This window comes from Citrus clementina, unplaced genomic scaffold, assembly GCF_000493195.1.
Source record: "Citrus clementina cultivar Clemenules unplaced genomic scaffold, Citrus_clementina_v1.0 scaffold_1, whole genome shotgun sequence".
NCBI classification, from domain to species: domain Eukaryota; kingdom Viridiplantae; phylum Streptophyta; class Magnoliopsida; order Sapindales; family Rutaceae; genus Citrus; species Citrus x clementina.
In genome coordinates, this window is record NW_006263303.1 from 28,484,315 (window position 1) to 28,500,000 (window position 15,686).

General features: G+C 32.3%; 2 protein-coding genes across 2 annotated transcripts; both read left to right on the plus strand.

Moving 5' to 3' along the window:
* The first annotated feature begins 501 nt into the window (after positions 1–501).
* On the plus strand, positions 502–4,424 carry LOC18054072. The gene is made up of 9 exons (XM_006453569.2): positions 502–709; positions 787–837; positions 1,213–1,234; positions 1,754–1,868; positions 2,084–2,116; positions 2,717–2,842; positions 3,249–3,355; positions 3,438–3,509; positions 3,833–4,424. Exons 1-9 carry the CDS (start codon positions 569–571, stop codon positions 4,213–4,215), a joined length of 1,050 nt encoding a protein of 349 aa, XP_006453632.1. The 5' UTR covers positions 502–568; the 3' UTR covers positions 4,216–4,424.
* A 2,137-nt stretch (positions 4,425–6,561) lies between these two features.
* LOC18054073 (protein ABHD17B) lies at positions 6,562–10,002 on the plus strand. The gene is made up of 5 exons (XM_006453570.2): positions 6,562–7,873; positions 8,573–8,609; positions 8,738–8,974; positions 9,070–9,117; positions 9,400–10,002. Exons 1-5 carry the CDS (start codon positions 7,575–7,577, stop codon positions 9,658–9,660), a joined length of 882 nt encoding a protein of 293 aa, XP_006453633.1. The 5' UTR covers positions 6,562–7,574; the 3' UTR covers positions 9,661–10,002.
* The last annotated feature ends 5,684 nt before the right edge of the window (positions 10,003–15,686 follow it).

Sequence of the window (15,686 nt, forward strand, 5' to 3'; positions counted from 1 at the left end):
ATTTGTAACTGAGCTGTCATGAATCAGTGGGAAAATAGAGATTACAGACCAGACCAGACCAACCACTCCAATTTACATGTGTAAGAAATTTTTTCCCCATTTTTTTTAATAATTCATGCTAGAACTCAACAACCCAATTGTAGGACCCACAGTTACTTAAGTTTAATTTACGGAAATCCAACGGCATCATAAGCATTCAACATCCGCAACTAAGCGTGCGTTTAAAATTGAAGTTGGATAATTATAATTTAAAAGGTACAATATTAATATAATTTATAAATTATATTAATATAATTATTATATAATAAAAAATTTATTATATCTTTAATAATTTTAAAAAATTATTATTTAAAATTTATATTTATTATATATTATTAATTTATACTTAATAATTATAATTTTTTTCTACAATAATTATAACTACAATTATAACTTAAAAATTACAAATACGTATCTTAAAAGTTACGGCATATCAATGTCTACGTAACATATAAACGAGGCGAGGCGACCCACCAGAAGTCAAAGTCAAACGCGGGAAATCCATGGAAATAGAGAATAGGAGAAGGGGATGTTAAGCGCGTTGAGTCACGCGCAAGCTCTCAGCTTCTTCTCCCATTCCTTCCTTTGCCTTTCCACTTCGCCCAAAACAGCTCGTTCGGCTCCCGCCATGTCAGCTTCCGTCGTCCGAATCGTCATCGTCGGAGACGTCGTGAGTTTCCTTCTTTCTGTAACGGTCATAATTCAAAATTTTCTTTTTTTTTAATATAGTTATTGTTTTTTCTGAAGCATGACGATTGGGATTTACAAGAAGACTCGAAAGCACTTCAGCTACTGAAGGTACTTTCACCCCATCTTTTTTTCATCTTTTTATTTTTTTCCAATTTTTTTGTCAATGTTTTATTACTTATAATTATTATTGTCGTTTCTAATTTGTAAGAAAAGGGAAACGTTTTTGCCATCAAATTTCAGAGCTGTCTATGAGAATATTTGATTTTCATACCAAAAATATCTAATTTGATTGATGGTCAAAAATAAATATAATTTAGCGGTCTTAAAAGGAAACCTAAACGAGCCGGCTGTTTCAATTGGCATGTTGATTTATATGTTTGTTTTAAGTTTAAGCAATGCTAGTGCTTCTTTTTTAAGCTTAGTTCAACATTTTCAATTAATTTTTACATAAACATGTCTAATTGAGTTTTTGTTGAAATGCAGCCGGACTTGGTGCTATTTACAGGCATGTTCTCATCTCCGTTTTTGTTCATTAACCTGATTTTGTTGGGTGCCTGTATTTTCGTTTTCTTTTCTGATGGCTTCATTCTCTTTGCACCAATGCCAATGGGTGATGTAAGCATATGTTTGGGATTGAGTGCTGCAGAATGAATTCACTTGCCATCAAATTTAATTGGCTGACTGCTTGGTAAATATTAGCTATCATGAGATTGAGCATGCACCGAACACTTTAATTGTTGTGCTTTCAAAGTCAAGCACACGGTTACAGACATATCCAAGAAGTGAGGACAAACATTTATGGAAAACATTTCCATTTCAGATAACACTCTTTTGATTGCTGGTGGAGATTTCTTACACATTTGAACTTGTCTGTTTAAAAGGACAGGCCATGTCTGATTAATTGTCTTTTGCGCCCATATAATGGGCACAATATAGTTTTTTGTTTTTTTTTCCTTTTCAATAAAACTATATTTCTCATTATTTGATTTGTTTTTTTCCTTTCCCCCTTCTTTGACTCATTTAGGTGATTTTGGTAATGAGAATGTTGAAATAGTTCAAAGTGTAGCAGAACTTGAATTTCCTAAAGCAGTTATTTTGGGAAATCATGATTCCTGGAAGACTCAGGAGTTTTCGGGAAAGTAAGTTAAACGCTCTTTTGGTCTGTCATAAGAAAATGTTTCACTTACCTTCTTGTAAGTTCATTATTCTTCTTAAACTTCTGTGGACTTGAAACATTTTAAATTCAGTAATGTGTTTGGTTGCTTCTCTTTTTGTTATGCTTACCAGAAAATAATTTGCTGTAAGAAATTCTTAGGAGAATTATTATCTAAAATATCCTTTATATAAATGTCAGGAAGAAGGATGGCGTCCAACTCCAGCTGGAATGGTGAGCTTAACTTATACCTAAGACTGTCTAGTTTTCTTGATTGGTTACTTATAATTTTATTAGAATATCTCTCTTCTTTTTTATATGTTTTAAATATTCCTTCAAATCTATGATTATTTTTTCTCACATTTGTGACTGAGATTACACTAAAATACATGTAAATGCATCTGCCCTCACTCTGCTCTGTTATCAGTTCCTTCTCTTCAGCCCCTCACCACCTCACCTCCCCCCTCTCTTTCTCCCCCTTTTCATTTGCTGGAAAAACAAATTTTACCAGAAACCTTTTGAGTACGCCATAGATTTGGTAGGTTGTTAAATGAGAGAAAACGTTTGTCTGAATGGTTGCTCGTTGCTTTAACTGCTTGAAAATTTGGCCAGAAATAATTATGGGATCTCATCAATTGGGGCCACATCACAGGAAAATGTTACATCTTGAGGAATACTTGTTTTTTTGTTCTCTTGTTATGCAGCCTTTTCCGCTATTGGTTTATTACAAGAGATGCAAGTGTGCGGACTATAGCATGTTACATGCCATATATTAAACTGTTGAAACATTTAAGCAATTTGGTTGGTAATGACAATAATTTTGGCCATAATCAGTCTTGGAGAGGAGCATGTAGCTATTCGGCGTCTGGACTTTCCTACTTTGAAACTCAGCATTGTCGGTGGACGCCCATTTTCATGTGGAGGGCAGCAGATATTTCGTAAAAGGCTTCTATCTGTGAGGTTTGTAATGCACTAGGAATCTTACTGCTAAAGATATCCATTCTTTTGACCTTATTTTCATTCATCAACATGGCACTTTCATTTATACTTACAAAAATAAGAAAGATACTTCACTCTGTTGACTCTTCAGATACACTTGAATCTTTTCAGGTTATTTGTTGAATTGTAAATTTTTGTAAATTTCATAATGCCTTTTTACGAGTTAAAAAAAAAAAAGCCTTGTTAGCTTTTGCTTCAATGATGTGATTACTTGGATTTATAATTGTAAAGCGATTAACATTTTCTATCATGTGCAAGGCCATCAACAACTTGTGTGATGCAGCTGTGAGATTCATTTATATGGAGTCTTCTTGTTCTAGTTATTTTGAAATATTTTTGCCACTAACCAACTTGAATGTTCTTTTAGGTATGGGGTCCAAGATATGGATGAAAGTGCCAAGAGGATCTATAAGGCTGCATTGGGTACACCAGATGATCATTTGGTTATACTACTTGCACATAATGGACCCTCAGGTATATTGTCCGGCTAAACATTTTTTGATTCATCTGTTAGGTAAATTAAACTCTTACTATTGAAAAATATTGGAATCTGCAGGTCTTGGTTCTGAACCGAATGATATATGTGGAAAAGACTGGGGGTTTGGAGGTGGTGACCATGGTGATCCAGGTAATTTTCTTAGGGTCTCCCATGGGTGCATTATTCTCTGTCTAGTGACATCGCTAAATATATGACATATCAAGGCCATGATAGGTGGCCCTCTGAATGTGGAATTGACTATTTCAGTAATCAAACTGTTCTACCTTGTGGAACAATGCCATTATTTTGTTGGGTTTGGTGGCTTGCTGTGATTGGCACTAATAGTTTACACCAATTAAGGGAAAGAGACAATCTATACCTTATATAACATGGATTTTCTTCTTCTACTCTAGAATGAAATAATGTTGTCACTTTTCAACCTACTATGTTTACAAGTGCATCTTCTGGTGCAGATCTTGCACAAGCCATATCCCTTTTAAAAGAGACTACTAAACTCTGTATCCCACTGGTCGTGTTCGGTCACATGCATAAAGAGCTAGCGTATGGAAATGGTCTGCGAAAAATGATTGTGGTTGGAGCTGACAGCACCATATACCTCAATGGGGCCATTGTTCCCAGAGTAAAGAGACTAATTGATGAACAAGGAGCTGACAGCAGCTCTGTGAGTAACAAAACCTCATTTTTGAGACCTGATTCAAAAGGCACAGTTCGGGCCTTCACTGTAGTTGAAATCTTGGATGGAAGAATAGATAAAATTGCAGAAAGATGGATTATTGTTGTTGGGGACACAACCACATTACAAGAGGAGCATATATTATTCAAATACAGCAGCTAGGTTTCACCATGACTTAAGGTTTAGTTGAAAAGAAAAGGGTTTAGGTTGAGTCACTTTGTATTATTGCCACTTCAAAGTGCATCTAGACTGGATACCAACTTTTTAAGCACAATCTATGAGATGTAATGTTTACCCGGTAGTAATACAAAATTCCTTCTACATTCATTTGACCAATTTCTAACAGATTTAGATCCAATTGAGCCCAAGAATTTCTGCTTGTTGCCTGTGTCTATTGCTTCAGCTTATTTAACAGTGAGAAAGCTGGTGTTTTGCTTAAGGCTCCCTAGCTAAGCTTGAGCCTTGTTGAAAATTTTTGTTGATGATTTAGTGGCTGACTACGCTTTTATTAGGTGATTGAAACCCTTTTTCAAAACAATAAAGAATGAAAAGGTGTTGTTTCACATGAAAGTGATGATTCATTGATTTCCTAGATTTCTTCAATCAGATAATTACACAAAAGGAGGTCATAGTTCAACAACTCATGTTATCATAATTCCGTGGACTCCTTTCTTTTTTCTGTTATAATTATTTATTTTAGACCTTGGTTGGTCAGGTTGCCTTTAGTCATCTTTAAGTCATTAACTTTTCTTCTTTTTACGAGGGCACCAACTTCCAAGCATTCCCAGGGCTTTTTGACTTGAGTCTTTGCCTTTGGAATGAAGCTTACTCCCACCATTGAAACGATGACAATCATGATGATAATAATAATTTTTTTTATTGAAATTAATATATATTATTTATTTTTTATTTTTTATGATAAATAAAAATTTCTTAACACTGTAATTTTATAGTATTATTTTTATTTTTAAATTTATTTTGATTCAGATTTCTTATTTATTAAATAAACCATATAAATAAAAATAAAAAATTATAATTTCGGTGTAAAAAAATAATAATAATTTTATTTTTTATTTTTTTAGAAAAAATATATATTTTACATTTTTTATATAAAATATCAAATGAATGATTTATTTGAGCCTCATTTTTCCTAAATTTTTTATGTTAGGGGAATTATTAATTATTAGAAAAATTAATAAGGGATAAATAGTATTTATTAATTTCAATAAGAAAATAAAAAAATCTAAATAATAAAACATTTGAAAAAAAGCGTCACATTTTTAACAAGTTGTTTTGAAGTCAGCTTGTGCCGGCATGGCATTAGTCACAGAAATCTGAGCAGCGATGATAGCAAGTTTCATATTTCTTAAATTCTTAAAATCATTCATTCATTATTAATATGCAAGTTTCATATTTCTTAAGTTCTTAAAATCATTCATTCATTCATTCATTATTAACATGCAAGTTTCAACTTTCCTTGTTCAAACCTTCACCATTAATTTCTAGAACAGGAAGGAAGCAAGGAACATTATTGCCTGATATGTAACTTCATCATCTACAATTGGAAAAACATCATCTTTATTGAATTGGGTTGGTTATCATTTATTAGGTCCCCAGCTCTTCATTCATTTTTCGACATGTATTAAGGTCCCCTACTTGTTGATGCATATGAGGTCCCCCACTTTGTCAAGTAATTTTCTTCGTCACCTAACTTAATTGTCATACCCAACCATCAATCTTGTTTTTACCATATCTTAACTTAACCCACCAATCCATTGTCTCAATTTCTTGCATTACAAATTATATAGGTTTGGCTCTCAATAGTTTTGGGATAAATTTATCATTAAAAGAAAGTTTATATTTCAAGTCTAAGATCTGCTATACTATTTTTACCAGTAATAATAATTTAGTGTTTGATATTATTCACATTAAAATATACAATATTATTATGTGGTATTGTTCAATAAATCTACAATCTCAACATTTATAAAATAACTTTGTGTATGTAGTTGGTCACTAATTGTTGTTGTTGGGTGGGGCCGTGGGGGGTTGTTGAAGAAGAAGAAGCGGGAAAAGGAGAATGGAAAGAAATTGCATTTCAAATTAGGAAACAGTTAGTTACAAGCAAATTGCATTAAAAGCCAGCAATGTGTGAGGTAAAAGTAAGAAGAAGAATTACAGAGACAATATCAATAAAATGGTCAAAGTTAATGAAAGAAAGTTACGGGAAGGACCAAAGTGACCAAACAAAACTCCCCCATTGACTCTCTTACTAGTTCCGTAATAAAATTTGCTGAGACAATACAAAGCAAAAGGTAAAGAATGTCCGACTGTGATTCTGAATTCTGAGTTTCTTTGTTTTTGACTCCTCTCTTCAAAAATCCCCCGCAGCCTTTGACTGAATCTCAGCCCTCCATCTTAGCTCTTTTCTTTTCTTTTTTTTCTCTTCTTTTCTGTTGCCTCCGTCGCTGAAATCTTCTTTTTCTTTATTTTATTTATTTATATTATTGTTTTAATAATAGTTGTTAGCTAGCCACTAGTTTTCCAACTCAGAGTTTAATCTCAAATTCTCAAGGCCACTGGGTTTCAGGAGGAAAGTGTGCCCGTTTTGAATAAAGAGGACATCCGCATTTGTATATGCTCTGCCTCAAATGTCAATACTACCCCTCTTTATTTTGTGTGAGACTGTGACCCTCACAGCAAACTATCCTTGTATCCCTCGTCACATGCATACATACGTAGAAGAAAGTGAACTTTACTTGGCTATAGGACTATTCTAATTAGCATTTATGCTATTTTTATTCAAGATTATTTTATTTATGAAATCTTCCATTCACATAAATATTTATGAATTTTATCAAGTCTTTTTCATGTTCTGCATGGTGAAATCCTTTAATTAATTATTTTATTTATTTTTAATTAAAAAACAAAAACGAAGAAAGAGATTAGTGGAAGGACGAACGAGACTTCTGGACAAGGTGGTGTCACATCTAGTTAAAAAAAAAAAAAAAGAGAGAGAGAGAGAGAAGGCTGTACAGATCATCATGCCTTCATTTTTTTCTGTTTCCAAAAAAACAAAAAATCAGTTTCTATTTTTATTTCATGGCTCATCGTTTCATCTTCTCCCACTTCCAGCTCACCCGCTTAGATCGGATCCATTCTCTCCCTAACCTTTAATCTCTTCCTCCTCAACTTGCATTCCCTTTTCATCATCCCCAGTTTTTTTTTAAAAAAAAAAAATCAACCAAAATTCACCATACCCAAATAACACTTTAGCAAAGAAAACAAAAACAAGCATACATAGACATATGAAGTGAGAAGATTGAAGCTTTTCTCATATTCACTCACCAAAATCATATCTTTCTCTGTCAAAATTGAAGCTCTTGTTTTTTTTTCCTCCCCCTGTGTGAATTTGCATGTTGTGTTGTAGAAGATAAATGAAATTGTTGTCACTGTTTCCATTATTATTATTGTGTTGTGTTGGTGAATACATAAACATAGAAGGGTGAGTAATAAATAATATGGGAATTGTAACGTCAAGTGTGGCAGCAAAGTTTGCATTTTTTCCACCAGACCCACCAACGTATGGTGTGAGCAGAGAAGAAGATGGGAGGCTTGTGTTCTCAGGGGTCACAGCTGATAAGAACATGGATTGTCATTTGTTGGAAACTAAAAATGGCAACAAAATTGTTGCTACGTTTTGGAGACACCCTTTTGCCAGGTTCACTTTGTTGTATTCTCATGGTAATGCTGCTGATTTAGGACAGATGCTCGAGCTTTTCATTGAGCTTAGAGCTCACCTCAGAGTCAATATTATGAGGTACCCTTTTTCTTTCTTCTTTCTTTCTTTTCTTTTCTTTTTCCAAATTTTTTAATTCTTGTTTTCAGTTTCTTGGTGAGTTTTGCTTCTTCTGTTGTTGCTAATTTCATCATTTTCTGTTTGCAGTTTTTGTTGTAAATTGGTTAATTAGATGCTTGATTTTTCTTTCTTTCTTTCTTTCTTTCTTTTTGGTTTGGGGGTATCTGTTATTTTGTTTGATTATGCGTTTCTCATTTTAATTTCTAAAGTCTCTTTGTCTTTGCACATTTTGGAATCATTTTATTTGTCAATTTTATTTTTCACTGGGAATACTAATAATTTAGACCCAAATTGTGATAGGTGATCGGTTAATTATATGCTGCCGGCAACATGACGTTTTCCAGATTTTTTTTTTTTTCTTCTATATTACAAGTTTTCGACTCCTATGACTTGAACCCACCGAAAAAGAACAGTCAAAAGTTTGATATAGCAGTCTAGTTGAAACTTGAAGGACTAATGGCTTAGAAATATTACCCCTCCTTTTTTTTTTTGGTCTGAATTTATTGGATTCATTTTGTGGTCAATAATTCAATATAACATGTATATTGGTATCTTAATAATTCACACGCACCTCTTGATTGTTTTTGTTATGTTTAATCATTTCCTCAATGAGCATACGGTGGGATTACTCAGCATTTTTTCTTTCCTGATATTTTGCAGTTATGATTATTCAGGATACGGAGCATCCACTGGGAAGGTAAATTTATTAAAAAAAAACGAAAAAAGAAAAAAACTATTGTTGATTTGCAAATCTAATATAGCTTTGCTTTAACTCCTTGCTTCCAAAAATTTTTCTGATTAGTGGTTATTTTTGTATTGTAATAGCCATCTGAATTCAACACATATTACGACATAGAGGCTGTGTACAATTGTTTGAAAAGAGAATATAATGTAAAGCAAGAGGAGCTGATTTTATACGGCCAATCTGTTGGAAGTGGGCCCACACTGCACTTGGCTTCTCGTTTACAGAAGTTGAGAGGTGTCGTACTACATAGCGCTATCCTTTCAGGCATACGGGTCTTGTATCCTGTGAAAATGACATTGTGGTTCGACATTTACAAAGTAAGTTTAACTTGCATATTTCGTTGTACAACTTGTTTTGCTGTAAGCTTATTTTTTTGGTTTTGTATTTGAGATGCTCTGTTCATATTTTACAGAACATAGACAAAATTCGACATGTCAATTGCCCTGTTCTGGTTATACATGTAAGCGTTCTTCTTTCCTTAACCATCTTGATTAGTTTCTTGCATGGTTTACCATTGATATAGCAGATGCCAATTGAATTCATTTCTTGTCAGTCTTTAAATGCAATTTAGTTTCATTCGTAGGCACATATACACACATCATTCTAATTACTTCTTCACACTGATGATTTCGATTTTGTCTGATCAATGTCAATATTTTTTTTGTTTCAATGCTTATGGATCTATATCTGTTAGTTCTAAGCTGTTAGTGAAAAAGCACTTTTGTTGATCAAACATTTGCAGGGAACAAATGATGACATTGTTGATTTGTCGCATGGGAAGCGTTTATGGGAATTATCGAAGGAAAAATACGATCCCTTATGGGTCAAAGGTGGGGGTCACTGTAACCTCGAAACATATCCGGAATACATTAAACACTTGCGCAAGTTCATAAATGCAATGGAGAAACTCTCTATCACAAGACCAGCTAATAAACAGCTCACTTCTACCTCAAGTATGACAGAAGTTAAACACAATAAGTGCTTGAGATTCGGGAAAAGATAGCTGTGGATAAGTAGGGAATCAAGACAGTTGAGCTTCTTTGCAAGTTCAGGTCATCTCCAGGAATATGTTTCTCCAGGCAAGCTTCATATATTTACCAGGATTGGCAACAGATAGGAATTGTAGAAACCCTGTTTGATCCAGGTGTTCTTCGGATTACTAATGCTGAGGTAGGGAGCTCATGCGCTCATCTTTACCATTGGTGTGGTGATGTGTTGTGTGATAATCCAACTGAATGTCTGCTGCTTGATCTGTACTTTCACATGCCACGTACCAGAGATGGTTTATGTAAAAACTGTCAGCAGTGTCAGAAAAGAAAAAGAATACATGGGTTACTTTCGTTTGCGTGCATCCTGAATAAATTAGCCTATCCTGCTTCCCTCTCCGCGATTGATATATGATATAACATGTCGCCTTTCTTTGTGCATTTCATCTTGCCCTCAACCGCAGCATGTTTTTATGTTTCTCCGTTGGTGGCTCGACGCATATTTTAGACTTGGTAGCATTCAGAATTAGCTGTAAACTGAATCTCTGAAGGTCGGCAAAATGCAGCAGTCAGGGAGCCTTCAAAATCTGTGGATCGCCCAAATTCATCGAATACATGGCGGCCTAATATTTTTAGATATAAATTTATGAACTGATCGAGATGAGACGACAAATACAACCCACTAACGCTACCTTATGAAGTATAATTATATACGTTTAGGCTTGTTCAGATCGTTGTCAATTCTATAGAACGTATTTGTTTATCCGGTGATATGCGATAAGTCAGTATTTTCACTCACAATAATGCGAATTTGTTTTGCATACGAAGAAAAGAGACTCGACTACATAATTTGATATTCTTTTGCCAGAATTATACATCCCAAACTAGTAAGAGGGCGTGTGTTAGATAAGGATGAAGTTGTCTATCACTTTTTTAAACTTTGTCAAATGAAAAAGGTAACAACAGAATATACAACCATAGAAAAAGCTCAAATTAAACACGAAAGTAGAAGGCTTTTTAATGGTTTTGATGGGTAGTGTCCTGTAGCCCTCTCCAGCTTTGCCTCTTTTGAGCAAGACAAATTATCAGTCAGCATTGACTACTTTTTTGTTTCATGATCTTCACATGGTTTGTCAGCATTAAAAGCATAACTTGTTACCAACTTTGGAGCATTTCATATAAAAATAACAAAAAGTGAGTATCCCAATTCTTTTCTATTGGGCTTGGCTACACACAACACACTAGTTGTAGCCTTTTAGAGATGGACCTGATCTTATGAAATCTTAAGCATAACTTAAAATTAAGGGGAAAAATAAAGAAAAGATAATAATAAAAGACTGTGAGAGAGGAATTATTATCACAGTGGTTCCCTAGAACAATATATGGTTCCATGATTGAATTAATATAAAATATCTAAACGAATTAATCATTGCAAAGGCTAATTATTTCCCGTTTGAAAAGTATGGCCAATGATATTATAGTTGATTGGTTTAATCCATTAACTTTATGCAATGATAATTTACTCTTTCCACTCAGTTGTTGAAAACCTTGGAGAAATCTTTTCTTCCTGATGCTACTTGTTATATCCATGTTGCCACGGTGGTATGGTATCGTGCAATTTTGTCATTTTATGTCTCCGTCGTTAGATTATCCAATGGCTGAAATTAAAAAATTTTACTTCAGAACAATAGCTTATCTAATTTTCAAGGACATATTAATCGGTTGGTATTCTGAATGGACTATAATAAAAATATATTGAAATCATAATCAAAATAATATGTTCACTTTACTGTATAAATTAGACTAGAATAAGTTGTTTTTCCATTTATATGTTTATTTTATCTAAAAATTGGAATGTATTGTTACAAGTTGCCAAAAATATCCTTAGTTAATCATTGTCTTAGTATTATTATTATTATTTATAATAATAGTAACAGTAATAGCGATAAAAATAACAATAATGATAGTAATAATAATAATGTTAATACTACTAGTCTACTAATAGTAATAATAACATAATTGGCACATAAGATATAGATGATTCGTCATTTATCATTTTTTTAAAAACGACATGTCATTCTTGAGATAAGAAAATGGATGACATATCTTACTTACTTATAATTTAAATGACTAACACGCGTAAATAGTATGCTATATATAACTCGTCAGTTATATTTCAAACACAAATTACAAGTCATTAGATGTATTATTATAAAGACGACTTGATGTCTCATTATTTTCTTGACAAATGAAGCATCGTCTAATTAATAATAATAACTATTATTATAAATATTCTTCATCATCATCATCATCATCACTATTATTGTTGTTGTAGTATGGGTTTAAAGGTACCTCTCACAGTTGGGGCCCTCCCAAAGATATCTCGTGGTTAAGACCAAAAAAAGAATAAAAATCATAACAGTAACAATAATTTAACAATATTTTTAATTAAGAAAAAAGTGGAATTATGAAATTTGGGTGGGATAAAATAGAGAGTTTATGGAACTTGATGTCTAACACAACATGGGAATAAAGTTCCCATTTTTTAATCCTAAAAAACACCTCCACGTGTTTCATTCCGATTCTCGTTTCTATTTAAACAAGTAAATATCATCAATTATTCTCATTTTGAATTCCAATTCCCCAACCTCTCAAGTAAACAAACCATTAAGATATTGGCAAATCTTTTTCTAATTCAATTTGAAAGGCCTTATAACAAATTTCATAGATAAAATTGGAGAAATATTGTTAGGGATTTAACTCGTTGTGTGTTTACAATTGTAAGAAAGCTGAAGGACAAAATTTGTGGTATGTTAACACAGTGGCAAATTGATAGGCATTCACATGTATGAGCTCATTATAAAAAAGAAATAAAAATAAAAAAATAAAGTGAAGGTGAGAGCTGTATATTTCATTTTTTTAATCAAATATTTTATTTATAAATATATATATAGGGTGGAAATAAAATAGGTATTTATATTTTTTCAATTTTAAACAATCCTAGACTAAAAGATTATTTTCACTTCTATGTATATATTACAGGAGTAACACTAAACATCTTAATATTTAGGTCTCAAATAATATGATATTTATCTATTAGATAGTGGTTAAGTAATTTTACAAGTCATAAAATTTATCATTTAATAAATAAGTGACACATGATATTAGAACTTAAGTTGGAATTCACATGTTAGGATCTCTAATATTATTGTAATTCCATATTTAAAGATATTTTTGAAATGATGCGAAAGCATTTATTTGTAGAAACACTTTTAATAGAAAAAAAAAACTGGGTTTCTTTAGAGAGTAAAAAAACATGGGAAATAAGAAAGTTGTGGAAGTGAAGACTGAACACACATTGAAATAATAAAAAACAAAAAGGAATTCAATGTCAAGAAAATATTAAAAACATAGAAAAATATAATTAGAAGCTTCATATTATGCATTGATTAAATGCATATGATATGCCAGTCGATTTTATATGTATTGACTTTAGAGATCGCGAGAACAACAAGACTCGTTCGCATGTAGCTTAACTAGGGAAAATTTTTTATGCTCATTAATGCAAGACCTAAAATTAAACACGTGCAATGTATTTATAGAAATGGAGTATTAAAAAAGAAACTGAGACAGTCAAAATTCGATGTTAAGGTATGCAATTTAAACAATTGCGAACAATTGAATTGCTTGCACATTGTACCCACATAAGCCACCATGGTCTCTCACTATTTCCTGAAACATAGATAATCAGATTAATTAATTATTCATTTCATTGAAAAAAGTTTATGAAATCAAACTTATAAAGTATTGTAATATTTCCACTTAGAAGAAGAAGAAGAAGAAGAAGAAGAAGAAGAAGAGCAAAAAACTATAAGAGTTGGTGGGGATTGAAGTACGGGATGGCTTGTTAGATCACTTGCCAAACGGCTAAAACCCTTGTAAAAATCTAACTTGAATTACTTTTACCATCTAAAAACATAAACTATATCAATATGAAAATCATTCAATACTATCGATCGAGATGTTTGTGATCATGCCGTAGTGGATGGCAACCTCCATTGATTAATAGCTAAAAGTTTTGGAAAAAGCATGTTATTTTATAGGAAAAATTATATTAATTTTAAGTTAGTGTTTGACTACTTCTGTCTGTGGCCCAGCTTAATAAAATAAAAATCTTCTATTACTATAATGTGATCTCTTGTTTTCTAAGGAATAAATAATTAGATTTTGATTACAAATCAATAACGACGTCAATCATTTAGTATTTTTCACTAGTTGATTAATTTATTCCTAAAACCACTTTATCACTAATTCCAAAAATTTTCAATGACTACTGCCTTTCAAGTAATTAGGGCTCGGTTGTGGTTGCGTTCACTGCGTGAAGAGATTAGTTTGATTGTTAATTAAGGGTTGGATGTGATTAATGATCATGCGGAATCCAACTAAGCAATTAACAATTGAATCACCAAAGAACTTGATTAAGTTTTTTATTTTACACCCTTATCCATATAAAACTCTCTTTCCTTTCTTCCTTTCTAGTATTGAACTTTGACCTCATGTTACATTTAAGAAACGTATTGTAAACGTTAGTAAAATGAAGATCCATAAGAGTCAACTAGATAAAAATCTCGAGCATACACAAAAATGAACGGCAACCATTATTAGTACTACTATTATTATTTTTTTAATCATCATTTTAATAGGCAGATTCTGGAATCACACCTTAATTTTTTTTTTTAAATAACATTTGAATATTCTGAAATCACACCTTAACTTTACAACCACATATGTAAAATGATAAATAATAAAAAAATATTTTATAATAACCGGACCACGCGGGAGCAGCACGGGCTCACTGTTGTTGGGCTTTTCTTATTACGCACGAGTCACGAATTCACATGCTACCTGTCATCGTGGTCCCCACCGACTGCCGAGATCGTCGTCATACATCGTAGGGTCTCTCATTCTCTGATTATCCTGCGACCGACGCGTCGTTTTCGCTGAACAGGCTTCATTTCTTTCTGCGTCAGGAATCTCATATGTGGGTCCCGCCCCCGAAGATTTCTAACCAATCAAAATTCGAAACGTGTCGGTGGAATCTGGAAGCGCACAGGGTCCCCCTGAAACTGAACGAGAGAATTGGTACTTTTGATACTTCCTTTATGTTACGGGGAAGCTTTACCTAATATAATATAGGGTACATGTTTTCCCACTCTCTGTTTTGGGTAGTGACTCACACGCTCTCTTTACCCACAATTGGAAACATATTTATTTATTTATTTATTTTTAATTTCTATTATCATGCCATATGTTGGAGGTTTCTTAGCTATGAATACTCTAAAATAATATTAAATGATTTGAGTGATTTTACAAATAAAATCTTACTATACTTGACTTTTTTTTAATTTTTTTTATAAAAAGATTATATAATAACTAGAGGATAATAAACATCATTTTAATTTTTATTTAAATAAAAACTCAAAGGCATATGAAATTTATTTTATTTTTATATTTACAAATTATTTACTATCTTATCAGATAAACAAATATAATTATTACAAACAACCGTCAAATTTGAAATGCAACATTTAGATACATTCGATACATTAACAAAAAGTTAACATATTTAAAAATAAATCAACATTTTTGCTGTGTTGGTTGATTTCTTTGACTAAGAAAACCTTTTTTTTTTTTGTTATGTATTATTAACTTTTTTTAATAAAATTTTAAAATATCTTTATTCCATTCTATACCTTTTTAAAAGCATATAGTAATTCTCATATTATTTTTTTTCATAGCGCGCTATTACATGCAACGCTTTTTCAAGTGGCTACACAAATTAAATCAAACATTCCGCCGTTTTATGATAAATCATCGAATGAACGCCAAATTTTCAAAATAATTAGTAAATTAAACCTCATGCTTGTCGTGTTGAATTGATCGAACGTAAGAAATGGGTCTCGTGATAGATGAAAGCTATCATTTTTCTTTAATCACTCTACGAGAAGGATATTACCACGTTGGTGCTAGAATAAATATATTT

Coding starts and splice junctions, on each gene's coding strand:
- LOC18054072 (XM_006453569.2), top strand. CDS start 569: ATGTTAAGCGCGTTGAGTCACGCGCAAGCTCTCAGCTTCTTCTCCCAT. Junction 710..786: donor TCGTCATCGTCGGAGACGTC/GTGAGTTTCCTT, acceptor TTTTTTCTGAAG/CATGACGATTGGGATTTACA. Junction 3,356..3,437: donor TGCACATAATGGACCCTCAG/GTATATTGTCCG, acceptor TGGAATCTGCAG/GTCTTGGTTCTGAACCGAAT.
- LOC18054073 (XM_006453570.2), top strand. CDS start 7,575: ATGGGAATTGTAACGTCAAGTGTGGCAGCAAAGTTTGCATTTTTTCCA. Junction 7,874..8,572: donor CTCAGAGTCAATATTATGAG/GTACCCTTTTTC, acceptor GATATTTTGCAG/TTATGATTATTCAGGATACG. Junction 9,118..9,399: donor GCCCTGTTCTGGTTATACAT/GTAAGCGTTCTT, acceptor AAACATTTGCAG/GGAACAAATGATGACATTGT.